The 27,161-nt window shown below is 41.0% G+C and overlaps 1 protein-coding gene across 3 annotated transcripts in view; it reads left to right on the top strand.

The window, feature by feature from the left end:
* Positions 1–5,369: 5,369 nt before the first annotated feature.
* The window catches only part of LOC131132104 (SH3 and multiple ankyrin repeat domains protein 2-like), a 97,738-nt gene continuing 75,946 nt past the window's right edge, over positions 5,370–27,161 (top strand). The window contains exons 1-6 of one of the 3 annotated variants that reach the window (XM_058077383.2): positions 5,370–5,456; positions 6,418–6,563; positions 9,052–9,221; positions 9,436–9,476; positions 10,588–10,728; positions 24,316–24,543. In XM_058077383.2, coding sequence (XP_057933366.2) covers positions 24,334–24,543 — 210 coding nt within the window. In that variant the 5' untranslated portion in view covers positions 5,370–5,456; positions 6,418–6,563; positions 9,052–9,221; ... (1 more) ...; positions 10,588–10,728; positions 24,316–24,333. Of the gene's footprint in view, positions 5,457–5,882; positions 6,564–9,051; positions 9,222–9,435; positions 9,477–10,587; positions 10,729–24,315; positions 24,544–27,161 lie in introns of those variants that run through there. The other 2 variants (XM_078793505.1, XM_058077381.2) reach the window with 2 other exon arrangements.

Below are 27,161 nucleotides of genomic sequence, written 5' to 3'. Positions count from 1 at the left end.
AGGCATTGAGCCTAATGCATGTTGACAGAGACTGATTTACATCTTCTCCAATTTCATTTGTGTCCCAGCCTTCTCCTTTGGAAGCATGATGGAAGGGGAGGGACAAAGATATCGTCAGTGCAAAAATGTCAACATCTGAAAAGCTGATGCAAGTCTCAATCTGGGTGTTCTTTAGTCCAACAACAACTTTATGAATTATATGAATTCAATTATCAGCTGCATGCTGAATTTACCGCCAGGGGGGGGGGGGGGGGGGGGGGGTTGTCGTGGCCATTGTAGTGAATCCTTACATACTACAGTGGTACCTTGGTTAGCATCATCAATCTGTTCCAGAAGGTCCAAATCTCACCCAAATGGATCATAAAACATAGAAATATAAATGATGAATGAAAGGCGGCTTATGAATGACAGGTCACTTTGTGAACACGGTCCAACGGGAAGCTGGACTAGCTGCTGTTGCTGAAGTCCAACGCCTTTCCAAAGTTACTCGGTTGTGTTGAAGAGCCAGAAGAGAAGCTATAAATAAGAATTTATCAGGTTTGTTCTAATTACAAGTTCACCGATGTCTGGAGCTGCTAATCACCTTTGTCAACCACAATCAAATTGTACCGGCAAAATGAGGAAGTGTGATTTGGCAGCTGTCTGGAAGTCCTTGGGAGCGCTTTGGAATGTGACCAATCACAGGGGAGTGTGCTCAGCTGGAGGCATACCTGGAGGAGGGCAGGGGGTGGAGTAAATTCCACAGACCGTTTGGGTGGGAAGAAAACACAGCAGGAATGGGTGCAAAGTCTGGAAGCTCTATAAAGCTTTCCATGCGGGTTATCACCTGACAATGAGTCTAATAGGTCTCCTTTAAAGATAGAATCAAAACCAAGAAAAACTTTCACTCCTGAAGTCAGCTGGAGTAGACTCCAGCTAACATCTAACCTCGATGGAGATGAATGAATAATAAACATTGTAATGGCTATAAAATGTCACATTCAGATGGCCACAAAAGTCGATTAAAAAGCTTTGTTTTGGTTCGCTGCTTTTCATACCCCTCAGATTCTCTCCCAGTGAAAGCAAGCAGCCCTGCCTTTGCCGATGACCCACTTGCCTGACACACCGGAGGAAGAGAACCGGAGGAGTACGAGGAAAGGAGAGGTGGAGGTGAAAGCATGTGGGAGACTATGATTAATGTGCTTTCAGAGAGGGACCAGAGGAGAGAGAGATGGAGAGCGGTGAGCAAGGGCACCCAGGAAGTGTGGTGGTGGTGGTGGTGGTGGAATGAGCACAATCAGGCATCAGTTAAAGTTCCTTCAACAAATACATGATCTACAGCATATGTTCGTACAACAACAGACAACAAGCATGCTAACATAGCAAAAACTGGCCACATGCTGACACAACACCCAATGGTCACCTTTACATTTGGATCAGCCAATATACAAAGTCAGGCCAAATGTAGGTTAAATAAAAGGCAAATAAAGTAAAACAACATTGTTTTTGTTTTCAAAAAGTACATATAGCGCCATCGTTTTTTGTTTCTTTTTCAGTTGCCAATCTGTAACTGCAACACAACGAGCATTCCGTTTGCACTTGGATCTTGGTAGACATGATCCCGTACCAGCTCCAAACTTCTTGTTAAGGGTTACCAACTTCAGAGCTACTGGATCTGCATTGAAACCAAAATCACCTCGCACCGCCAGAACTGGTTTCATTCTTAAAAGATAATGAAACAGAATGGCATTATATGTACTTTTCAAAAATAAAAACACTTTCTTGACTTTATTTGCCTTTTATTTAACCTACAAATGTCAGATCATTTTGCCTGACCCTGAAGTCGATATCATTGGAGAAGCTAAGACATTCGTTCATTCATTTTCTACCGCTTATTCTACGTGCTTTTTCTTGACAACTTCCTGCGGTGGTTATCGTCTCACCGATGTATTGTAATGGCGACTTTAAATGGCTTCCAACTTGTCATACCCGATAACGGAAGATTTCCTCAGCTACCACTGTAGCTGTTGTGTTCACTAATGATGATAAAAAAACATCGAAAGGTTCACTGGCTGAGGGAAAATAAATCAAGACTGTTTGACACTAGAGGTGGTGAAAAGGATTTTTAGATCTCTCTGGAAGGATGCAGAGAAGTCAGTGGGGATGCAATCATCACTCGCCCCACTGTGATGCTCCCAGTTGGCTACCAGCATGAAGAGGCCTCCTCATCACAATTGAGGTATACTTTACGTGATTACTATGTGGTATTTTTTCTGAAAATGACTTGTTGAGTGTGTAGTATATTTGCAGCATTTCAAAACAAGATTGACTATTTTCTGTATTGTCTGTGTTTTGGCCAAAAACAGCAACACAATTGAAATCTGCGAACCCCAAAGCCAAAAATACAACATTTTTTAATAATATAATAATAATAATAATAATAATAATGGTGACATTGGACATATGTGCTTGCTCTGGGTTGTCTCCAGTTCTCTTTTTAGCCCTTCTTTTTTTCCCAGACTGCCCTATATAGTGTCCCACTTTACAATTAGGTCTGCCGTTGGTGTGTATGAATATGAAGAGCCAACTAGCCATTCCCGTGTGTGTGTATGTTGCGTAAATATTTCAAGCAGTGCAATGTCCAGCCTTTTCTCAACAAGCAACCTTCTGACGATTGAGTATTGTTGGCTCACAAGATGTAGTGACAAAAGCGACCTTATTAAGTGGACGGACTGGGGCGTTCCATCAGGATTCTCTACTAATGATTTGTCTACTTAGAGTACATGAGTGAGTTTGAGATGCTGCTCATTAGAATGAAAGAAGCCCCAATGGCCCGCATCAGCAGTTCACCGGCATCAAGGAGGCTGCTGCTGGATAGTGCTCTCCCAACATGGTTCATTAGTTACCAAGGCAACAAGGTCTTCCCTGCTACGAGCTCACCCCCCCCCCCCATACTCCTTCAGCCATACATGATACAACACTTCCGGATCCCTTGCTTTATTTATACACAGCTTTATCTTGCAAAGCAACTTATGTAGATATGCTTTTTAAATGTGTGTATTTAAAGCTTTGTGGTTTCGGTGGTTTTTGTGGTTAAAAAGTGCATTATTATAAACTTTGCTCTTTGCTCCTTTTTTCACATCATTTTTTCAAATTTTCAAAATACATCAACTTTTATCTGAAACAATCTTCATCTAATATTATAACTTTATTCCCATGATATTGTCACTTTTTCTCATAATATTTTGACATTATTCCCATAACATTATTACATATATTATATGCATATTTATTATTTTACAAAAAAGGTACAAATTTTTTTTCCCTCAGAATACTTTCTTAATATTTGAATTCTTTTTCTCATTAATTTAAAAATGTTTGTCTTTTGACCATACTCTTGTAAAATCAGTTGTTTTCCCCCATTTTTAATTTTTTTTTTTTTTTACATTTTTTGGTAAATTTTCTTCTCTTATTTATTAATTTATTCTCAATATTTTGTTTATTTTTCCCATAATATTTTAGGTTTTATTTATTTTCATAACATTTCCGGCAACCTAATTTTCAAAACTGTCATAATATTACAACTTGTAAAAATACTACTTACATAATTTGGAGTTGTTTGGAGTTTGTTTTTACAGGCATGTGTCATGCTAAGATGTTAGCATGGCAACCATAGCGCAGGACACTTTGTACGCTTTGAGAGTGCATTCATTCCTAAAGTGCGAGGTCGTGGCCTTGCAGGGTGACAGTGTTGATGGAGCTGGCAAAGATGAGCGCTCCCAGCCTTCCGTGTTGGGGATGAAGCGGCGGTCCAGGCTGAGAGAAGACAGCTTGTTAAACAGCTTGTCTGGGTTGATGGTGTTAAAGACACAGTGGAAGTGGACAAACAGTACACATAGGTGAAGAAATTGATTTGGTTCTTTTAATACCACTCTTCTTGGTCACTGGAGCACACCCCGCACTGCTAAGATAGTCATGAAGATGAAATCTAATGATGAATATACGTATTGCAGTCATTTCAAGCCAGGTGTAGTATTAGAGAAAGGACAATTAGTCTGCCACATAGGCACTTAAACATGCATAAGTACGCTGTTGAATGGCTAATAGATTTCTTCTTAGCCAATTAGAGATACTGATGTATGATGCGGAAGGGCATTAGGTACGCTAGCTGGGATCATTCTAACATGCATGCATGAACACAAATGCAATTTCATATCTCTCCTTGGCTTACGTCCGACTTCAGTTTTGTCCAAGTTGCATCTTATACCTGAATTATAGGTCATATAAATAGACATTTTTACATATATTTTCTCAAAAGAAACTAGCGACAAATCTGGCCACTTTTTCTGACGTCGTTGAGGAGTTTTCTAATTTGTTGAAAGTGCATATTGTGTTCTCACTGAGTGCTGTTGACAGGTCCGCTATGTTCATGTCAGTTATAGTATAAACACAGCATAATATGTTATTTGATGTTCAATTGTGCTCATTTCTTCAGTTCTCAATGGGAGAACTTTGAGAGGCGCTCAATAAAATATCTTATTTTGTTGAAGTGATGACAATTTTAAATTAACAAACGTAGATTTGAGTTTATTTATAGTTTTATACAGAATTTAGGTGTTTTTACTCTTTTTTTCTCTCTGAGGGGACGATGCTTTTTTTCGTAGCATATGCAAATAATATGCAAATTAGACAATGGCGTCATCTAGGGACTTCTGGGACAGCCAATAGCTACTTTTCTTACTGAGAAGTTGTCAACCATGTCATATAGGATGGACTTGTAATAGTTGCTTTATCCTGAGGTACTTATCCCTCCATTGAGAGGAAAAGCCAATAATTGTATGACGGCAACACTAGCTAAAGCAGCTGTTTAGCAACAGCCCACTGCCCCATCAGCGTTACTAACGCCGTTACTTTTTCAGTAAAGGGTAATCGAACGAATTACTTTAACTGTCATTTTCGACACCCCGTTACTGCACGTTACTGAAGCCGCCTAAAAATATATCACCAACTTAATAACAAATTTGCAGCAGTAAGAGTGTTGCAGAGTGACAAGTAAAATTGAGTCTTCGGCCAATCAGAGAACTTGAGTGGGCAGGTGTTTAGAGCACATTAAGCAATGAGGATTGGCTAAGGTTTAGTAAGATTGCATTTTCAGCCAATCAGAGAACTTGGGTGGGCGGGTGTTGAGAGCACATAAGCAATGAGGATTGGCTAAGGTTTAGTCAGCTTGCGTCTTCAGCCAATCTTTAAAGTAAGGTGCTCAACACTGTGACCCATACACCTCTCCACAGACTTACGATGGGCGGGACAAAGGCCAGCATTCATCCAATGACCGTTCAGTTTCGCACAGTGGACCCACCCACTCTACGCTTCCCAATTAAAGTTGGTAGACTCTCAGCGTCGACAACGTGAAAGTGTCGTGGCGCTGCGGGGATGAACCACAAGGAAGTCTTGCCAGTTAAGATTGCCAGATTAAGGTATTCTAACGCATATTTAGTCAATGAATTGTACACAGCACAGCAGTACATATTTCACCACTTTTGGGGGCATTTTAGGGGAACCCTTGCCGTTTCACATTAATCGCCACTGATTCTTCATAGTTATAGTGTATGTAGCTAGGGGCGACCAAAATGAAGTAAGTTAATTTGTATATATAAGTTATATCTAAGTTAATGAATTCATGGGAATGTGTAGTAACCATAAAAACCTGAAGGCCACAAGTATTTTGTTTTTAATACCTGGATATATGTATATATTTGTTATTTAGAAAAGGTCTCACAACACCTGGATGTCGCCATTTTTTTCATGGCTGTTTGTGGTAGGAAATCAGAGGTGAAACTGGCAAAGGACACTGCTGGCTAGACAAGAAAACAAAAAACAACTCTTTTTTGGGGGGGGGAGCATGTCCAGTGGCAGTCTGGAACAACCTGCAGTGCTGCAGCTCCACTGCCAGAGGGATGCTTGGACAGTGGCGTGAAATGGGTCATTTGAGAAAAATGATCTTTAAGGGTAAAAATAACTGTGCCACCTTCTGAGGGAAGCTAACTGGCAACAAAGTGTACTGTGACGTGAGCCCACGGTCACTGAGGAATATGTTGGAGGTTGGAACATCCGAGGAAGCTGAGAGAAAATTATTTTAGGAAGGGAGAGGGAAAGCAGCAGTTCTTCTCATTTCACTTGGAATTTTCTTTTGAATCCAACCATGAAGGAGATCCGTTTTAAAAACTGAGGGTGAATGCACAATGAATCTTTTTTGGCCCTTAATGATTTCTTGCATTATTACCCCATATAGAGAGTTGTGTTTACAGTATGTGTGATATGTCCCAGAGGTGCTGAGAGGGTGGTGGACAGGAAGTGACGTTGAGTTTTAGCTTGGTGTGGGTTATATTGGGGATTATTGTACAGTAAACCATGACCTCTTTATATGGAAATCCTCAGGAGCAATTGGGAGTGTGACCAATCACAGCGGAGTGGGCGTACCCGGAGTAACTTCAACGGTCTGAATGGGTCGAAAGCAGGAAGTCCATTGAAACGCTGCAGAGAGAGGTGCTGAATCTGGAAGATCTAGAAAGCCTTCTGAGCAGGTACCATGTTTACCAGTGTAGCTGTTTTGTGGTTGAATATGGTCTATTTCTAGTTTGCATATTTATGAAAATTTTACATATTTTTGCCTAAATTAAGAATTTTCAATCATATGATTGGCAACAGGCGGCACGGCGGTCGAGTGGTTAGCGCGCAGACCTCACAGCTAGATATGTTTAATTCAACTACGTATATTGGGTAATAGTAGTGTTTTGATGACTATAGGGGGTGTTATTTTATGTCTAGAGGGCTGTGATAATGTTAAAAAACGTATTCAGAAGGTTGCAAACAGGCCTTCTATGCTGTAAATATGATCATCTGGAAAGAATTATCCACTAAATGACGGATTACTGTATAGTGCAGGGGTGAATGGATGACTGACTGAATGAATCTTATCCTACACAATCATGTTCCTGGAATTCCAAATAAACTCAAATCAAAATTCCACCCTGATATCCATCACAACACAAGCGTTCCAAAGACACCGAGTGACACTTACATGGACACATCTGAGATGCAGTAATTGCTGTGCATATTTTTGTACAGGATTAGCCAGAGAAATCAAAGTTATGCCGGAAAGAATGTTACAGTGTAGATAGCATAACACAACACAATAAGAAGAAGATTTCCCTCATCTTGCGTTCCAGATCTTAATTGTTTATTTACCGAGATATGAAGGCACCCAGAGAAAAAGTGTTTATCAGCCAGTTCAAAGAGAAAATGCAGGGCAGCGCCTCGCTGGGTGGAGATCCTACTGGTAATTACCATATTTTGCCCTGAGATTAAGCCACTTCTCTTCATTATTTACTGCCCAAAGCAACTTCTTCTTAATAATAGCACGGCACCGCAAAGACTTCATACTTCTACAAAAGAAATCTTTTATTTCTGTGAGATCAACGAGCGCTACATACGTTTAAACACAAAGCATCCACTGAGATTGTGAGAAACAGGAATGGAACGTTGCCGAGGCTCGGCTTTCAATTCTCTGTTGGTAACTCATTTAGCTTTCTCTTTACTTCTGACATGGCTTCCATTCGTTTTTGACACATTATGCTCCACCATTTTCATCTATTTAGTCCTCTCCTCCTCCTTATTCAGTCTCATTCATCGTTCGCCAACTCCTCACACGTTTTCTGATTCAAAACAATCCGAGATCAAAAAGCTCATTCAGGACTTTTCAAAATATTCCCGTATTTGCGGACTTCAATTTCAGATTTTCTGTGGCAATTTTCCCAGCGAAAATGAGACGCTTATTTGCAGCTTCCTACTGGTGTCAAATCATTTAACAGTTTATATTAGTGCCCTCAAATAGTGGGGCGGGCCCCCCTAAAGTGGGGGGGGTCGTGAGAGGCAAGGAGTACTTTCAATATTAGTGCCGACTTTGTTGGCCATTCAGTTTCAAGCTCAGTCAGAACAGTACAGATAAATAAGTTGATATTATCACTTTCTCAATAATTCAAATCAGGGGGGCGTGTGAAACCATTTCTATCCCTCAGTGGGAGGGGGGGGGGGTGACAGAAAATAAATAAACCACTGCTCTACAGGGTGCCATGGCTCAGGAGGTAGTGGGGATATTTCCAAAGCTGGTTCCATCCTCCATCCCGCTGTCGTCATTCAACTTATTTATACATTTCAACATTCAGTCTGCATTTTTTATTTTCCGACACTCCAAATTCTGCCATTTTTGGGCTGCTAAAAACAAATTAAATGGCGCCCCTGACTGTTAAATCACTGGAAAATGCCCAATGATTGCTGGTTCCATCCTCAGTCTTCATATATTGTGTTATATTTCATGATTTCAAAAAACATTCTGGGCACGGTGGAGGAGTGGTTAGCATGCAGGCCTCACAGCTAGGAGACCCGAGTTCAATTCCACCCTCAGTTTGCATGTTCTCCCCGTGCATGCGTGGGTTTTCTCCAGTTTCCTCCCACATTCCAAAAACATGCTAGGTTAATTGGCCACTCCAAATTGTCCATAGGTATGAATGTGAGTGTGAATGGTTGTTTGTCTATATGAGATATAATGTTCTGGTGACCAAATCTGGTACTTGTGTGTCTCACTGAACTTTATACTAACATTACTGACACCTGGTGGCCAGTGTAGAATACTACTTCTGAATGCCTTATATTTCTATTGTACTTTATTTAGACATTTTTGTCATTGAAAAGGATTCATTTAGGCAGAAAACAGTAAAATGCTTTAAATATACACATCCCTTAAGTCTTGATAATAAGCCATATTCAACCACATAACAGCATGATGTATCATTAATATATTTTGAAAGTGAAAGTGTGAAACTCAAATATAAAAATCTAATGTCGAGACAAATATACAGACTATCAAATCCTGGATCCCGGAGTAGACACACATTGTCACCCCTGGGGTCGAGCCGGCCTGTTGGACTGGCTGCCTGCCACTGTTGCCATGAACAGCATCTTCCAATTCCAGCTTGTAGTGTGGTTGTCATGGTGATGACCATTTATTTGCAGGGGGCACCCTTGACTCCAGCGTTTCTGGGACACACAGACAGCGAGCGGAAGCCAGCAGAGAGAAAGAAGACAATGTTTGTTGAAAGGGCAGGTGCTGTCTTGGACCTCACCATAAGAACACTCTATTGGAGCCTCTCTGAGCTCTAATTACACTGAGGCTGATTCATGAAGTAAGACACAATGGATATTAAGTCACACAACTTTAACACAACATAACTTGTAGTGGAATGTCAAAAAGGAACTGCGCAAACACGAGAAACTATCGAAAATAATGCGGGCACTGCTTTAATATCATAAAGCCAACACGGACACCACCTTCCTGTTTTGCTATGAGTTATTTCTGGAATACAGTCGTGTTTCTGAAGTCTCTTCTTTCATCCACAGCTGCAAAATCATCCAAGAGGGAGCCAAAAAAAAGTTGGAAGGTGAGAAATATTATTAAATTCAAGAAATAACTCATGGCAAAACACGAAGGTGGTGTCCGTGTTGCTTTTGCTGCCAAATTGTAACCTTAAATGTTCATTCATCATTTATATGCATTTTGCATTATTTATGCATGTACAGCTATAACTGCATAGCTATGAAAATGGGTTTTGTGTGTTTTTTTTAAAAACTTGTATTTGCGTTAATATCGACCTTTGGAATGATCGCTGATGACGTCATAGACGGTTAATGGAGCTGACTTCCGCTTTCTGTTTCCATGTATTAGCAAGCTGCTAACCATAATGTTTTGTGATAAATATACATTATGAACACAGTTGTGCAGGGCTGCACGGCGGTGAGTGGTTAGCACGCAGGCCTCACAGCTAGGAGACCCGAGTTCAATTCCACCCTCGGCCATCTCTGTGTGGAGTTTGCATGTTCTCCCCTTGCATGCGTGGGTTTTCTCCGGGTACTCCGGTTTCCTCCCACATTCCAAAAACATGCTAGGTTAATTAGCCACTCCAAATTGTCCATAGGTATGAATGTGAGTGTGAATGGTTGTTTGTCTATATGTGCCCTGTGATTGGCTGGCCACCAGTCCAGGGTGTACCCCGCCTCTTGCCTGAAGACAGCTGGGATAGGCTCCAGCACCCCCCGCGACCCTCGTGAAGATAAGCGGTAGAAAATGAATGAATGAATGAATGAATGGGGAATATTTGGTTGGCACTTAAGGACTTAATTAGTTGGACTTTTAACATTTAGAACCTCAGATTTTTAATATGAATATTTTCCAAGTATTTGTTGTTGTGTGTTGAGGTGACCAAAATGGAGTATTTTCCTCAGGCACATATCCACCTGTGTAATCCAGATGGGGCTTGTCTGGTCCCCCCCCTTCCCTCTCCCCCTCCCGTCCTTGGCCGCCACCCTCCTGCTCACTGCTGTTTGCTCACTCGGAGCCGCGCCGGCTGGCAGCCAGTTGGTCTCCCATTCAATCTCAGCCTCGATGCATTCGGGTTTTCTCCCGGAGAAGGAATTTCAAGCACCGCTTCGTTCTCTCTTCTTTTTCGCTGCTCTCGGACTGCAACATTACGGCACTGCGCTTTCCATCCACAGGGCACCACTTTCCCTGGAAGTTTGTCCGGGTTCCGGCGGAATGTGAAGGAAGTGATATTAGAAACAAGACAACAATATTGGAGAGTGGACAAAAAGACGAGGAATTCAAACACAACCAGAGGCTCAAAGACAACGGCCGAGGTGAGAATACTTTCATACCCAGTAATACAATAACGCTGTGATGGCAGTAACGTCTCCTCAAGTTGACAAAGTGCGAATTTTAATTTTATAAACAGGGGTGTCCAAACTGCGGCCTCGGGACCATTTTTTTCTTTACTCTAAAAATATAATTTAACTAGAAAAAAAACCTCAGCAGAAATAAAATTTTTTACAAGAATAAAGTCAGCGTTAAGTTGTAAAAAGTCATAATTTTACGAGAATAACATTCTAATAGTTTGAGGAAAAAATTATAAATTTTAATAAGAAAATAATAGTTATAATCTTACAAAAATAAAGTCCAAATATTATGGGAATAAAGTCATAATCATGAGAAAAAAAATGCACAAGAAGAAAGTTGAAATAGTTGGAAAAGTGAATGACTCTTTTTCATTTCATTTTCCGGGTTTCGGTTTCAATTTCAGTTTTCATATAAATGAATAAATATTCCCACTGTAGTATTTCATATATCCAGAACTACTGACCTGCTGTATATCACAAACCCTTGATTACTTTTTTTTTCCAAAACATCCAAGTGGATATTGGAGATTGTATCCTTACTGGAAAACGTTTGCCCCCCCCCGATCTCCAACGTGTCACCTAACTAGATCCTAGAACTGGTGACTTTTTGGAAGGATGCTGGGTGGGGTGGTTGTGAAGTGGACTGATTGTTGGGAAGGTGTCACACTGATGTACTTCAAACTTGTGTAAGATGGATCTTCTCAGAGCTCTAAGACAAGTAAGATGTGTTTAAGGAGTGTTCAAGAATGAAAGTCAACCATCAAAACATAATCTGCACAGTCCGGTGTCGGAAGACTGTAGTGTGTGATTGTCCCAAAAAAAATCTATATATTTTTTTTCTGTGAAGGGATTGGTTGGCTTTCTTTATTGACCTTGATATGTCTGGGTTTTGCTCAGACATTTAAAAATGTCACCTGGGAATTCATGTATTATTAGATTTTCCCTGACATTTAAGAACACTCTCCATCAGATGGGAAAACATTTTGAAGATTCAGCGAAAGTAATCATTAGTTGCAGCTCAGGTTGTTTTTAGGAGGATTTCATGGAGTTAATGAGGTTCTTAATACTTGACCTTCTTAAACGGCAAAAGCAAAAGTGAGAGAGAGCCTGTATTTTGTTTCCTGGTGGTTTAGTCTCCGTAGTGTGGCGGTGATTGGCGGTGATGGAGTGATCTCACAAAAAAAACAACCCATACAAGCATAAGGAGAACATCCAGAAACTCCATCCAGATGTGTTCCAAATGAGATTTGAGTCCGGATGGCCAGACTGTGAGGCTGATGTACTTAACCTGTTCCACTGTGCAGCCCTCATATAAAGCTCCTGAAAAACAAAACAAAACAAGCATATCATATAAACAAATCATATTTATGTCTTCATTTCTGTTATTATGGGTGACTATAGGGGTGTTATTTCACACCCAGAGGGCTCTAATGTTAGTACAAACAGTATGTAGAATGTCTTAAACTGTTGTTTTTTTGGTGTAGTTATGAATATATTGACTATATAAATAAGGGAATAAAGAAATAAGGAAATGTAATCACAGTCGGGAACCAATTAACTGAGATAAACGAGGGATTACTTTACAAGGAATTGTATACTATAGTTATGATCCTTTGTTCTGTAAAGAAAAGAAGTTCTGTCAAATGATTCCAAATGATTTAATTAAGAGGACCTGAGTGATACTTTAAAAAAAGGAATATACAGTACCTACTACTTTTTAAACACATTTGAGAATCAGTCGTCACTTTTAATATGCCTTTCCAAGAATAGACTCTCATCTCTTGGTTAATGTCTGCAGGATAATAGATAGATAATCAGCAGATGGATGATTAATTGTTCAGAAATATTCATTCTTTTTGTGAGATGCCAAGTTCAATTGTTTTAGAAAGATTTCTGGAGTGGATGGAAGAACTCGATGACTGTTGCATTATTTCTGTAAAAACAGAAATATGCGTTGCTGAGAATTTTTGCAAGAAAATCATGAAAAAATGAGTAATATTTCAACCATGACATTTTATGAGAGCGTTTTAGAGTGGCATTTTTGTCTCCTGGAGTGTGGATTTCGATAGCCATGTCTTTCATCGTCTTGTGTGTGGAGCGTGTGGTTCCCCACGAGGTTACGCTGAGGCCGACCCATATTCACTTGACTTGCTCAACTTCATTGTTGTAGAAAAAAATGACTGCTCTGCCAGTATTTATTGGGTCAGGGAGGGGTCAGGGGAATAATCCTTCAGCTGTTTTCTTCACCTCCGTGTGAGGTGTTATCTCAGGAGCTTCGCTTTGCTTTCCACTGGCGTATTTCTCACATCAGGCCAGTGAAAAGCATATTGAAGTCACTCTTGGATGTTGTCTGGAGGAAACTAAGGATAAAATAATCAATGAATTATATATGTCCATTATGTCATTGTCTGGTCATATCACCTTGTACTTTGGTATGTGACAAAAAATAAATTAAAAAAATGTAAAAAAGAATTACAAAATAACTTCATTTATATTAGGAAAGCAGGAAGTGAACAAATGTAACAGTTACTGATTTTAAAAGTACCAGATAGAGGGGTAGGATTTAATAAGCTTTGCTTCTTCCTACTCCTTTTGGACAATAATGGATTCGGCGGACCGAATAGTACATAGTTTTACTGCATCCTGAGCATTTATCAATTTATTTGACAAAGAATCACCTCCACTATCATCACTTTACTGGACCTGAGTTCATTTCTGTGTAAGACTGGTTTTCTTTCTTTGCTCATTGGTTTCCCAACTTATGCCAAGGTCATAGCACTTTCTCCAATGGCATATCCGTCCATTCTTTTGTATTCCCAAAGCAATACAAGTGCATAACTCATTTGGATTCCGTCCACATATCTTGAACTATATATTGATATCTTCCGTATACGTACACCGGTACTTTGTGGGTCTTAGTCCATTAGCTCTGGCCATACCATGTCACAAATGAAATGACGAAGGCTGCTAAAATGACCTTTACCAAATGCAAATCGTTTCTCGTTGATGTGCTCTGCCTGTCCAAGTTATGAAAGCGGTGATTTCACACCAATCATTACCATCCAGTCATCCATTTTCTATACTCATTGGGGTCGCAGGGGTATGCTGGAGCCTATCCCAGCTGACTTCGGGCAAGAGGCAGGGTACACCCTGGACTGATCGCCAGCCAATCGCTATATACCGTATTTTCTGGACTATAAGTTGTTCCGGAGTATAAGTCGGACAAGGCCAAAAATGCATAATTAGGTAGGAAAAAAAAACATACATAAGTCGAAAATACGGAATATAGTGGTATTTTTGGTGTGTATTTGGTGTATATTATGTATATGTAGTATACATATTAAGGATGTCAGAGTTAAAGTGTTACAAAGTGTGACAAACATGCAAAAAAAAAAAAAAAAAAATCAGGAATCAGGGGCAAAGACTTTTTCACACCACCGTACATATAAACATACGTATTGCTTTGAATTGTATGCATTTAGCAAAACAATGAATGTTGGCGCACTTCATGATTAAGTCAGAGCCTTTTAAAGCAGTACCATGTCGTGTTTAAATTATTAACATTTTCAAATAACCACAGGCATCACATTAGCATGAATTATGTGTTTAGAATCATGATCAGCCCATCAACCATTCCATTCCTGAGTATGATTATATTATTTTGCCACTATGGTTTTGTTTATCTGTTTCAGGCATGGGGGAACTGCAGTTTTTTTGATTTTTTTTGGAACGGTACATAGCATCTGCATCCTTCATTGCAGTAGTACTGCAATGAGAATGAATGAGATAGAACAGGCGTGGCCCAATACCCTTGTTTGTACGGTGGATGTACTCAAATACAGAGCCACCATGCATTTGTGTAAAATAAAATATTTATACCCCAGTGGAACATTACATTGCTGCGTATTTATACTCTTAATATGCGCGTCATCAATATTAATCCACTTCATTGTATAGTGGAGTTATGCATACGTAGGATATGCACGGCCGCTATTATGCCGCCGCTTCAAGAGCGTACCGTAACCAAGCGCCTGCGATGATTAATTGATGCAAACCCGTGTTTCCTGGCGTTACTGTGGGCCTTTTACACTCTGCCAGTTGGGTTTCCGTCACATTTTTAAAATGTGTGTTTGTGTGTATCGAAAAGTCACGCTTTTTGTTTTCCACAGGCACTTCAAAGAACCATGAAATTCCAGCATAATTATGAATGCATCTTTGTGTAAAATGCTCATCATGGGTGAAATATAATACCGTATATACTGTAAGTATGTCAAATATTGCATTATGTCTTATCATTGGACAAAGTTAACGAACAGAAGTAAGTACAACACTAAGTGAAAATATCCAATTGGGGTCCAATAAGCTGTTTTCCCTCCATGGTTCCATGGTACCAACTTATTTGGTTGGGATGTTAAGCGGGTGTGGAAGCAAGCAGGCGAGGCGTACCGAGACAAGCGTGTGTAGTCCACAGTCAAGCATGGCGGTGGAAGTGTCATGGTATGGGACTGCAACTATTGCCGAAAAGTTTAGTAGTCACAAAAAAAAAAAAAACCCAACATACATTTTTCTTTCTTTTCCATGGCAATCAAGTCTGATGTCACAGAAGAGCCAACATCTCGTTTGTGTTATTGTCCGCACTGGTGTTGGTCAGAAAAAATAAGGTCTCCATTAGTGAAACGTCCCAACTCATCCATCCCTACAATAAAGGTTGGTAATCCAAGCCAAGGTTAAACCGCTGATTGTCTTTTCAATTTCAGTCAGTGGAGGACTGCAGGGAAATCTGCTCTTGTGTGTTTTGTGTGTCGCGTATGAGTAGCGCATAACCTCATATTATGTATGTTTTTCCACAGCCTCTGATGGCCGTACGCATGTTGATCAAGAGCCATCCTGCTACTTAAATAGGAGGGAGGGTGTCAGGCCTTCAATGAGTGCAATCATTCTTTGTCAGTGCTGTTTTGGAGATAAAACTGCTAGCATGCTTGTTAAGCTACCATTTCCATTTCATAGGAAAAATGATTCAACTGCAAAAATCACTGAAGAACTTGATCATGAAATGATTAAAGTCTTCATTATTGATAAGCAGTGGAATATTCCTTTCGCCAATCCGATTGAGGTATCTTGTACCCGCTCAAACGGAAAGTTGTCAGGCTGCGTTCTTCTTCCTGGTGTTTTTCTTCTTCTGTTGTTTATTAGTGGTTGGCAAGCAGCTTTGGTGTGCATTAGCGCCATCTGTGGAACAGAATCTAAACCCTTCTATACGCCATTCACAAGTCCACTATTATTCAAAAAGAAAATACATATCTATATAAAACATGTGGCCAGCTTCATTATCAAATATTAGCCTGTTCCCGGGTGCGTTCTATCAGCCAATGCTGAGATATGACGTAACACGCAGCTCCAGACGTTCTTCCATTTAAAAAAAAATGGAGGCCAGCAATCGGCACTGGACTGCTAAGGAAAGTTTGTTTTTGATTCAAACTAAATTTCAAGACTGGACGAAGGAAAAACTGGCAATACGGAGTTATTCCAACAAGGCAAAGAAAAACTGGAGGAAGTCGGTATCATGTGATGTTGGTGTTTACGTTTTACTGGGCATGCCCTATTGACTATTCTGGTTGATTATAGCGCCGCATGTAGACACGCCATTGGAATATTCCTGTCCATGTATACCATTGCTTTCGGAAAGGTCATTCGGAAAGATTCCATTTGGAAAGAGGAAAAACTCCTCATGTAAACATGGCTAATGTTGGGTATTACTGTACGGAATGGAGTCCCCTAAAGAAAGCCCCTCATGTGACGTTGACTCACTGTCCCATGCCTTTCGTATTGAGAGAGACAGCAAAATAACCCTCCACAGACAATCAGTGAGTGTCCTGGCAGATGAACAACATAACTGCTCGCTGTCGTCTGCCTCTTCCTATTGCTTTTTGGTGCCTGGGTGATTGTTTCTGTCATAGACAACATTTGGGCTGTCTAGTGTCTGGCTTGGATTTGGTGCTGGAAACCGCTTATGCACGTCTGCCAAGTCGACCGGCGAGACAATGCCCGCTGATTAACCACGGGGTAATTACAATGGTGCTTGGCATTACTCCATCTCTCAGCTGCTGGGTTTCATTTGGTGCTTCTCTCCAGCTTGTATGCCGCTCATAAGACAGCTCGGACGTCTATATCGACCCTGGAATATTCACAGAAGCTCCCTGGGACATTTATTTTGTTTCATTACTCGCCACCGAAAGGTGGTTTTGTCACTACGTGAAGACAATCACAACGTAAATAATTGATGCGGGTGCATAGGCAACTTCATTCTCAAATGTTTGCTCAATTTTAGGCTGACATTCAGGTTTTGACATGGATGTGCTACTGCTGTCCTAAAAAGAAAAAATAAGACGTGTGAATTGAACGTGAATTTTTTGATGATGCCATTGTTATAAGCTAAACTTTATAAACTTTATAGTTAACATTTGGACGGATTTGCCCATCACCATATTCCTTATAGTCATAGCAGTAGGTCCTTAGTCTTAATTCCCGATGGGAGTTGTTTTTAGACCAGTCGAGTTTCTCGGCTAACGTTATCACAGTGGAACCCCAGTTAGCGTGTTTTTAAAATTTATGGCAAAGGTTTGCATGCATTTTCCGATTTGCATACAATATGACGTGTATCTTGTCATCTTGTAAATACACTGTGTGAGTCAAACTGGGTTCTTATCAATGAACATTTAAGCTTAAGATATAAGGTTAAGAAAAAACTCATGGAAAAACAGGAAGGTGGTGTCTATGTCACGTCAAGGATTATGCAGGTAAAAGTAACTTTAAATGTTCATTTATCATTTTTATAATACTCTATCATACTCTCTGAGAAGTACATTTCAGGACACGGGGTGATGCTATCGGTTCAGTAAATAGCAGACCATAATCTGCCTGTTTCTTCTTCATTACTTATTTATGAATACACTTCTTCAGACAGAAATTAGTACCCCTGGTAAGGCTTTAACTCAAAGTTAGCTTCATTTGAGCTTCCCCTTACATCCTTTACATCCATCAAACCATGCCATAAGATAATCATAAACAAAACGGGGACGTTTGATTCAATGCACTTTGTGTAACAAGTATAAAGTGTGCGCATAACAAATAAAATCACAGTACATATATTTTTATTTATAAGAGAGGATAAAGCTTTTGGATCATTGATTAACATTTCTTTCCCTTTTGGAGCATCATTGTTCAATCACTCACACGAGCAGAGGGCGGAGTGGAACACCGACAAGCAGATAAAGAAGAAGAAAAGGAGTGTGGTTTGGTACGCTCCATTTAGGCTCGTCTCATTTGGGAAGCCCGCTGTGGGTTGGCCTCGGAGCGTGTATCATCTCAAGATGTGAGCAATCAAGGAAAAAGAGGAGGAGAGGCTGACAGTTGTCATCGTTATCATGACTCAGGAAAACAAAGATGCAGTGCGGAAGACACATGAAGTGGTGCCTCGGTTTTTGGTACTAATTCGTTCCAAAGGGTCTGGAGAAAAGTCAATTGTGGGTCGTTTTGCAGCCGTGTAATTTGCAATGAAGTGATGGCAACAGGGCTGGGGGACAATAACTTCCAGGGGGGAGTTGAGACTAGCTGTGAACACATACGCCTAGTGTCGCCAATATGGTACCTAGTGACTCGCAGTGGCTCAAACTGCCTCCCAACTGGCTCGTGGTGGCCCCGTAACGGCGGAAACAGATTTAGTTTGGCGGCAAGAACATTTCAAAATGTTTACAATTCTGGTCACTCCACTTGCATCAAGCAATCAGCGCAAAGTGTCCACCAAGTGGAACCAAATGTGGCAAACAATCCGCCTATTGGAATCCACTGGAAGGTAATGGCACGAGCCAAGTTGCGCCAACAGAGGCTGCTATTTTGTCGAAATTCGGCACAGCTTTTTTTTTGTGTGTTCACAGTAAAAATGTAATGCTCCCAAATCCAAGCTGATTTATCTTTTTCTGATGATTATTAGTGCTGGTATGAGCACCAGGCCTGAAACGTGAGTCATTGTTAAGTCAAGTGTTCAAGGATTCAGTGTGAAAGAATGGAGTTGTAGTTGTTGGTAGTTCCTTTGGGCTTCACCGGAGTAGCAGGGAATCAATCTGTGACATTCAATTAAGGTTCAGTGAAGCTGTCAGATTCAGTTTGTGCTTATTTTCCATGTGAAATGCAGCCTGATTCATTTCACTGTAATGTTGTCATGGATTCTTTATGAAGACGGCAGCTTGGATGCGAATGAAGTGAAATTGTAATCACAGCTGTCCCCGACTCATTAGTGGGTAATCAGAGTTGGACTTCCTGACATTTTAAAGGAGTACTGCCAATATGGGAGTTGTAACGAGGCTAATGAGCGGCATTCAGTACTGCTGTCCTTGCTATTCGTTTGACTCGACAGACACGCAATCATCGCAGATCATATGGCTCTCAAGTAGGGTTGCGACTAATGATTATTTTCTTCCTCAATTCGTCTGAAGCTTGTTGTCTCAATTAATGGAGTAAACGGTTACACCCAAAACATTCATTCATTCATTCATCTTCTACCGCTTATCCTCACAAGATTAGTGAAGATTAGCAGCAGCAATACGGAATATATGTGTGTGAATGAGAGGGACCCAAGTGGAAGAGTGAGGTTACAGGGAGAAGAGAGCAGCCATGTTGTTTGTCCTAGAGAGTCGTACCACTGAGGAAAATACATGAAGCCAAACTGGAGGTAGCAGAGATGAGGATGCAGAGGTTCTCATTGGGAGTGACCAGGATGGATAGGATCGGGGGGGAAAGAGGTGGGGTACACCCTGGACACGTCACCAGCCACCATGTCAATTTGAAACAAAATCTCTTATGTTTTTAAATGATTGTGGATATTGTAGCTTGAAATATTTTGGTCCTTCGGATGCCTCCATCTCCTTCCGTCTAATTTTCAAGAGTGCAGGGAAGGCCCACCGTGTGTTTGAACTCCTCCCAGCTTCCAGGAATGAAGTTAAAAGGAGCTTCTTTTCCCATCGGTTTTCTTAAAGCTAGTAATAAATATCCTTTGGTCGGTAGCTGTTTATAAATGACAGGCTTGTACAGCTTGGAGCAACTGAATATGACGTCTTGACCTCAAACACAAAGACTTCATACATAAGGGTTTGAAAAAACCTATGGGTGCTGTTGGGCTCGCACACTCAGACTAAAATGCACCATGAATTTCATTGGCCGCTTACCTTTTGAACACGCATGTTGACAGTTTCAGTACTTTTTGCATAGCGTGCTGTTCTCTGACAGGCAGCTGAATGACAAAATGTGTGATCCATGAATGAAGCAAGAACAGTACCTCACCATGACGGGGAACAGAATGTTCTCAGAGGGAAGCGGTCACTGAGATGCTAATTTCTCCTCTTCAGTCAGCCACTGTGGACACAACCTGGCTTCCTGCTCAGATCTGACGGAGGGGTGTCCACCCCTACAATGTCAAATTAATCTCGATCTCACTGTATTTTCACTTCCTCTCAGTCATACAGTATATCCTTTATCCTTTGGGGCTGCATTTTCTCTTGTTACTCAATATAGTTTTGTCATGAATATTCATGGTTTGCAGACAGGCCTCAGATGTAAGCATCAGGCAAAACTGGGCCATGTTTGTATAATGTAACATTTCCCATTAAACATACTTTGGTTAACATTCAACTTTGAAGGATGAACCCTGTTAGAATGTGGTTCATCAATTGTTTGAAGGCGAGATTTGGAGGTCATAAATATCATTATCTACGTAACGTGTGGACGAAAGCAGAATCTGCTCATCATTCACATTATTTTTCTGGGTAAAATTGCCACAAGATGCATCTTTTTCAATACAGTAGATTTTGGAGTTCAGCTTTTTTTTTTATTTTTTTTTTTCCAAAAAGCGTCAAAGCTTCATCCAGGGGAGCATGAAAGGCTTGGTGATTGCTGCTGTCACTCCGGCTTTCAGTCACAGTCCTCGTCAGAAATTGCCATTTAAAATCAGAAGGAAAACATGACAGTTTGGTTATTAATTTGCATGCATATGAGCCTTAATATATTGCACTGAAATACCATCCCCATTTGCGTCCCCCAGGGAAAAATACTTGATTAATGTGTTTACACAAGATTTGACTTTGCACTGTCCATCAGATAAAACCTGTTTTTAAATTGGAATAAAGATTCTTGAGAAACGCTGTCATGCACACAACAGGGCACTCAATCACATCCTCATCCCAAGACAGAAAAATCAATTATGTGGCAGTGACAAATGGCTTCTGCAAAATGCAAAAAACTTGCAGGGACAATAACTCGGGGTAACAAAGAGAAAAATCAAGTGCCAGTAGGGCCAAATACTATAATTCTACAACTCTGGATGACAATCGGTCAGTAGTACTGAAGAGCAGCAGAATCATCAACACTTTTCAATATTAGTAGCATAAAATCGTCTCTGGTTTATTGCGGTTTGAATTTCGTGGCTTGTGGATGAATACAACCTATCATTGTCTGTGTAGCATTATAGCATAGAGCTAGCGGGGTTGCTAATAGCTCTACCCAAGTTTTTTACACACTGGTAGTCCCACAAAACACAGTATACCTAATACTAAAATGCTAACGCTACTTACCATTGAGAGACGTCAGGAAGACTTCAGAAACTTCAGACTGTCCAGTCTCCACTTCCAGATCGGATTCGGGATCCAACACATTTTAAAAAGATAAATCGATAAATCAACTCCTATAAAGTTAGCGGTTCTTATGGGTTCTTACTAGCCTTACTGTGTTTGGCTGGGATAGGCTCCAGAACCACCAGAGACCCTCGTGAGGACAAGCGGGAGAAAATGAATGAATGAATAAATGGATAAATCAACTCCTTTGAAGTTAGCAGCACAAACCGTAAGTGTTTCTAAGCACCCGGGAGTGGGACCAACCACAGCAGAGTGGGCGTGTCCCGAGGCGGCACATTAAAACAGACCGTTTTCGCTTGAACCACCAAATTCAAAGAAATACCGCTGAATAGGTGCAGATTCTGGAAGAACTAGAACACTTTCTGAGTGTGTTATTGTGTGTAGTTGCTCTATAGGAGTCCACAAGTAAATACAAGGGGCATAAAAATTAGCATAATAGGTCCACTTTGACAGCCGCAATACATAATACATAGTAATACATTCACACAATTATCTGAAGGCGTTGCGTTGCGAGTCACTGCAGACGATGCGGTTTTATTGTTGGCCAGTTTGCTGAAAGCCTCGTCAAGAAGGGAGTGCACTTCCATGTTGGAACCAGCATTTGCACTCCAGCAGGCACAGAAAGAATTCGCTTGGACAAGAGGTTGCTGTTTTCTCTCCTTTTAATCTTCGCTTACTTAGGCGTGCAAACTGTGTTTTCCTTTTTTTTTATAGTGCAATAAACCATCTGCGTCCTCATCTGCCTTTCATGTCCCATTTCTTCTGAAGATACAGAAGAAAGGGAGAAGAAAAGATATGTTTCCGGTGCAATCAGACCAGACGCTGCTCAATTGTCACTTTGTTTCACGTTTATGTGGTGACACATGAAAAATGATGCTGCTTGGGGATTCTTCAGCTGCTGTGAGAAATCTGCTAGCTCGTTTGGGATGGACCAGAAGCGTCCCAAATGAAGCCTGAACCTTACGTTGATGTACGGGAATAGGTCATTTACATCTGCCTCCTTGCCTCCTTGTCTCCTAGAAACAGTAGGAGATGCTGATGGGAGAACGATGGTCTGAGGAAGTTGATGAGTTTCATCATTGCTGTTATTGCATCAGGGGACTCTTCCTTCAGATTGGCACATAGGACGGTCTGATGGATGATACGTAGCTACGCTATTAGCTCTTTCATTTGATTAGCCCCCTTCTGTATGCCTGCCGTGGATGGGGCAACAATCACCTTTTTCATATCAATCCTATTCTTTCTCTCCATCTGGTACTTTTACAACCACTAACTGGTACATTTGTTCACTTCCTGCTTTCCATAATACAGTTTAAGATTTGTATTTATTTTTTTTAATAATCTACCTTGTACCAAAGTAGGAGGTGATATGAGCATATGTGGGCCATGAGAGGTCATTAAAAATATGATTTTTCATTTTTATTTATTTATTTTTGTGTGTGTGTTGTTGATCTAAATGCCCTTACACGCTAAACAGATTTGCTCTGAGTACAAGACCGCCGTGCAGCCCATTTTTGCATCTTAATAAACATAACTGTGGTGTATCCAAGGGCCGTGAAATCAAGTGTGAAAAAGCTTTTTTCGACTGAATTCATGCAAATAATTAGTCTTTAGCAAGGTTACGAGGGCCTCTGTCATTTTGTGTGTGGTTTATGTCCATTCTTGCATCTACTACTGTGTGTGTGTGTGTGTGTATGGGGTGGGGGGCAGAATTTGGCGCGAAACCCCTAGCCACCTTACCAGTTCATGTCTTACTTCATAGAAAGCATCCATAAATCTGCACATCTTTTCTGTCCCATGTGATTTTTTGGCAAAAGATACCGGAGAGCTTTTCCGTCCGCCATTTTAACATAAACTTCCCTGAAAGTCACTCGTTATTTCTCACTTTTACATGAATCTTTAACAATCTTCCCCGGAATGTCTTTGGAATGTCTTTTCCTGTAAACACTGATTTCATTTGAAAAGTTCCTCCGCCTCCAGCTTCTGTTGCTAGGCAAAGTCGCTTTTACACCACACCCCCCATGTGAGGGTGAAAAGGCAGCAGATGTTTCCTTCATAGAAAACGACACCACGGTTAGAGGCATGGGGTCAACAAATTTAAGCACTGATATGGTTTCTTGTTGGGGAAACACTCCGGTTTCCTCCCACATTCCAAAAACATGCTAGGTTAATTGGCCACTCCAAATTGTCCATAGGTATGAATGTGAGTGTGAATGGTTGTTTGTCTATACGTGCCCTGAAGACAGCTGGGATAGGCTCCAGCACCCCCGCGACCCTCATGAGGATAAGCAGTATGAAATGAATGAATGAATGAATGAGTGAATGAATCTTAAATGGTAGATTTTCACTCGTGACGTTCTTACCCGGAACCAATGAACTGCTTTAAACGAGGGATTACTGTACTGTCAGTTTGCAGTGTTATAGAGAGCACCGTTGAAGCTATTCACATCTGCAAATATTATATATTCATAATTGTATAAATGTCTTGACTCTAATCAGGCCGATCATGAATGCAGGACTCCAAGCTGTGACTGATGAGACGTTGCATACTTTGTTTTTTTGGGTCGTTAATCATGCTGACACCTCAGTTTATAACAGTTCAGTCCAATTTCTGATACCTGGCAAAGGCTGATACCTCTCTAGGTGTCGGCCTTTGGTCTGAGCAGCTGACAGGTACGCCTTTGCTAGCATGTCGTTTCATTGTGAGGCATTTACTGTACATTCCTTGGGGAGATAGTTGTGACGGTGGACAGGATGAGAGTGAAAGATCAAACCAGAAAGGAAGCGACCGTGTCAAATTGGGAGAGCAGGAAATTCTCCAAATGTACGACATACTGACTTACTAGCTTTCTGTCCTTTTCCAACCCAGCTTAATCTGCCGGGCCCCATGACTATGCCCCGGAGCCCCACTTCCAGTGAGGATGAGATGGCCCAGAGCTTTTCTGATTACTCCGACGACTGCGCTTCCGAAAGCTCCCGTGAAGAAACCATTTATGAAACTATAAGGGCCACCGCCGAGCCGTCGCCGCATCGCATGGATGACATTCACATCAACTCACTGGTCATCCGTGTCATCATCCCCGACCTGCAGCAGACGGTGAGTGAGTTAGCGAGTGAGTGAAGAGGAAGTGGAATGGCGGCTGGGATGTATAATACACGCTTCATTGTGTGGAGTCTATATGAAATATTTCTTCAAATTGCTTTTCAATATGAGTATGAAGAGCATTGTATAATATATTCATTTTATTCTGACCTTAGTGGGATTCTCCAGGAAGCTTAAGATGCTGTAAAACCTACTTCTTTTCTTTTGCTTTTTTTCCTGGTCCTTTGGATCGTTTTGCTATTGAAGATGTAGTCCATGATCATGCAATGCAAAAAAAATGAAGAGCAATATCTTTGGCTACAGTGCTGGACTCCAGCATCCACAGCAAACATTGGTTGGTGAATAGCCACGTTGACATGGACCCAAATATTCCAATTCCATTCGGTTTATTTGTTCAAAACGGAAAGAATGTAACCTTTGTACACACCTCATTCCCAAAGAAAAGTGCCAATCCGAATGAACATATAATGGGATTCCCAGGGGTGGAATATTCCTTTCCTTAATCCGATTGAGGTATCTTGTAAGTCAGACTGTGTTTATTTTTCTTCTTCTGTTGTTTATTGGCGGTTGGCAAGCAGCCTTGGTGTGCATTAGCGCCATCTGTGGAACAGAATCTAAACCCTTCTATACTTTTTGTAATGACATTCCGTCACGATTGAGCCACCCCCCCAATTCCCCAATTAGTAATAAAAAAGTGACTTGATGACAGGCTTATTGGAGCACATCTGGATCAAAGTGACTAACTTAATCAATGAAACATCCGTTTGTGAAATAGGTTGTCTTATTTAAGCTAAATTGATGAGAAATGCATGAAGTCATTAATAAGGCAACAGCTGTGACTGTGGCATATTGGAATAGTATGCATCTTTTAATCATGTCAGCTATGGGAATCCTGCTTGTATTATTTGCATAGTGTCTTCACAACGCAATTAGTTTCACATATTTGAATATCTTCCATAGGGTGGTATAACATGGGTATGGACATGTAATTACAGACTGTGCCATATTCCCAGTATAGAGACAATGGGATTATAGATCAGGGGCCAGTTCATAAAGATTTTAAAAGACCTCCTATCTTAGCTTCACACCAGGATTGCAGATACATTCTCAAATCTTCATTTTATCACCCAGCCGGCTATTTTCCTTATTTCTATACCGCCTATCCCAGCTGACTTCAGGGGAGAGGCGGGGTACACCCGATCACGCATATAGAACAAAAAACATTCCCTTTAATACCTGTGGACAATTTGTAGTGTTGGCTTGGCAAGGTTGAGGACACACAAAATTATCTTTTTAAATGATTTAGCATAAGAGGTAATTAAGAGAGAGAGCAGCCGGACGTTTTATTTCCTGGTTGCGTCCTCCCAGGTGGTCCAGATCAGTGCAATCAGGATGGATGTGCTCTATGGAAACCTCAGCAAGAGAGAGCACGTCAGTAAATGTGACACGGGTCCCAAGGAGCATCATTGCACTGCACACATCATGCATTACCCGCTTTGGTGGAGGTCCTGGTTCCACGTGGTCTGGATGTACCGGCCTTTGGAGACGGTTTGTGGTTGAGAACTGAGTAGTTCAGCAGCTCTGGTGGACATTCCTGCAGTCAGCATGCCTTTTGCACGCTCCCGCAACACATCTGAGGGATTGTGCTGTGTGGTAAAACTGCACATTCTGGAGTGGCCTTTTATTGTGGCCAGCCTAAGGCGCATCTGTGCCAGAATAATTCAGCATCTTGATGAGCATCTTGTCAGGTTGTGGATTAGTTCAGCTCAAGAAAGATGGGAGCAGAAATAAAAGTGTCGGGTGTATATTTTACACTTCCATGTGGATGCTATCTTCTTAAATGGTAACGTCCAGTTGTCTTTGTTGTTTTTGTTTATTTCTTACATATTTCCTCCATTTTTCAAGGTCAAGAGGAGCTGTCTGTATGCAGTCAGCCCGGATGGGGACATTGCTATGGAAAAATCGATTGCTCTGTGTACGTTATCTACCTGTATAAGTCGATTTTATTGACGCCGCTAACAAGATATAGCATACAATGTTTGACCACAATAAACCATGAAGGCGGCCATTTTTAGGAAGTATAAATAAATAAATAAATAATATTTTTGTTTGTTTGTTTGCAATATAGGTCAAACAATATGTATGTTAAATAAGCTACATGTGCTATAATCCACTTTGTTTTATTTTTGTTGAATTCCCCCTCTATTTATGTAGTTTGGTGAGCTCTGGCAGTCCATATCCAGTCGGTCCATTTGCCAATATCATAAACACACAGAAATGACAGACATGTCGCTGCCAACAGCCATGCCAGATTGCAGGCATTCGGAAAACCCTTCATCTTTCCATCCACTCGTCTTTTTCCCGCTTCATGCCAGGCGGGAGGATTTCAAGGAGGCAAAGTTCACACGCTGCTCTCCCCAGCCGTCTTTATCACCGAGGAAGGGTTGCTATCGCTGGCTGAGCAGCACATCCAGCTGGAAACACTCATTTCCTGAATGCTACGCTGCAACGCTCGTAATCGCTTCATATTTGGACCAGGACCCATATCTCTAATTGCATTTTTTTTCTTTATTTTAGTTTTTATTTTCCCCATGAAGTATCTATGGGAACCA

Source organism: Doryrhamphus excisus, linkage group LG1, assembly GCF_037039965.1.
Source record: "Doryrhamphus excisus strain RoL-2023G ecotype Guam linkage group LG1, RoL_Dexc_Guam_v1.1, whole genome shotgun sequence".
Taxonomy (NCBI): Eukaryota; Metazoa; Chordata; class Actinopteri; order Syngnathiformes; family Syngnathidae; genus Doryrhamphus; species Doryrhamphus excisus.
The sequence above is the reverse complement of the archived record's forward strand: the minus strand, read 5'-3'. Positions and strand labels throughout refer to the sequence as shown.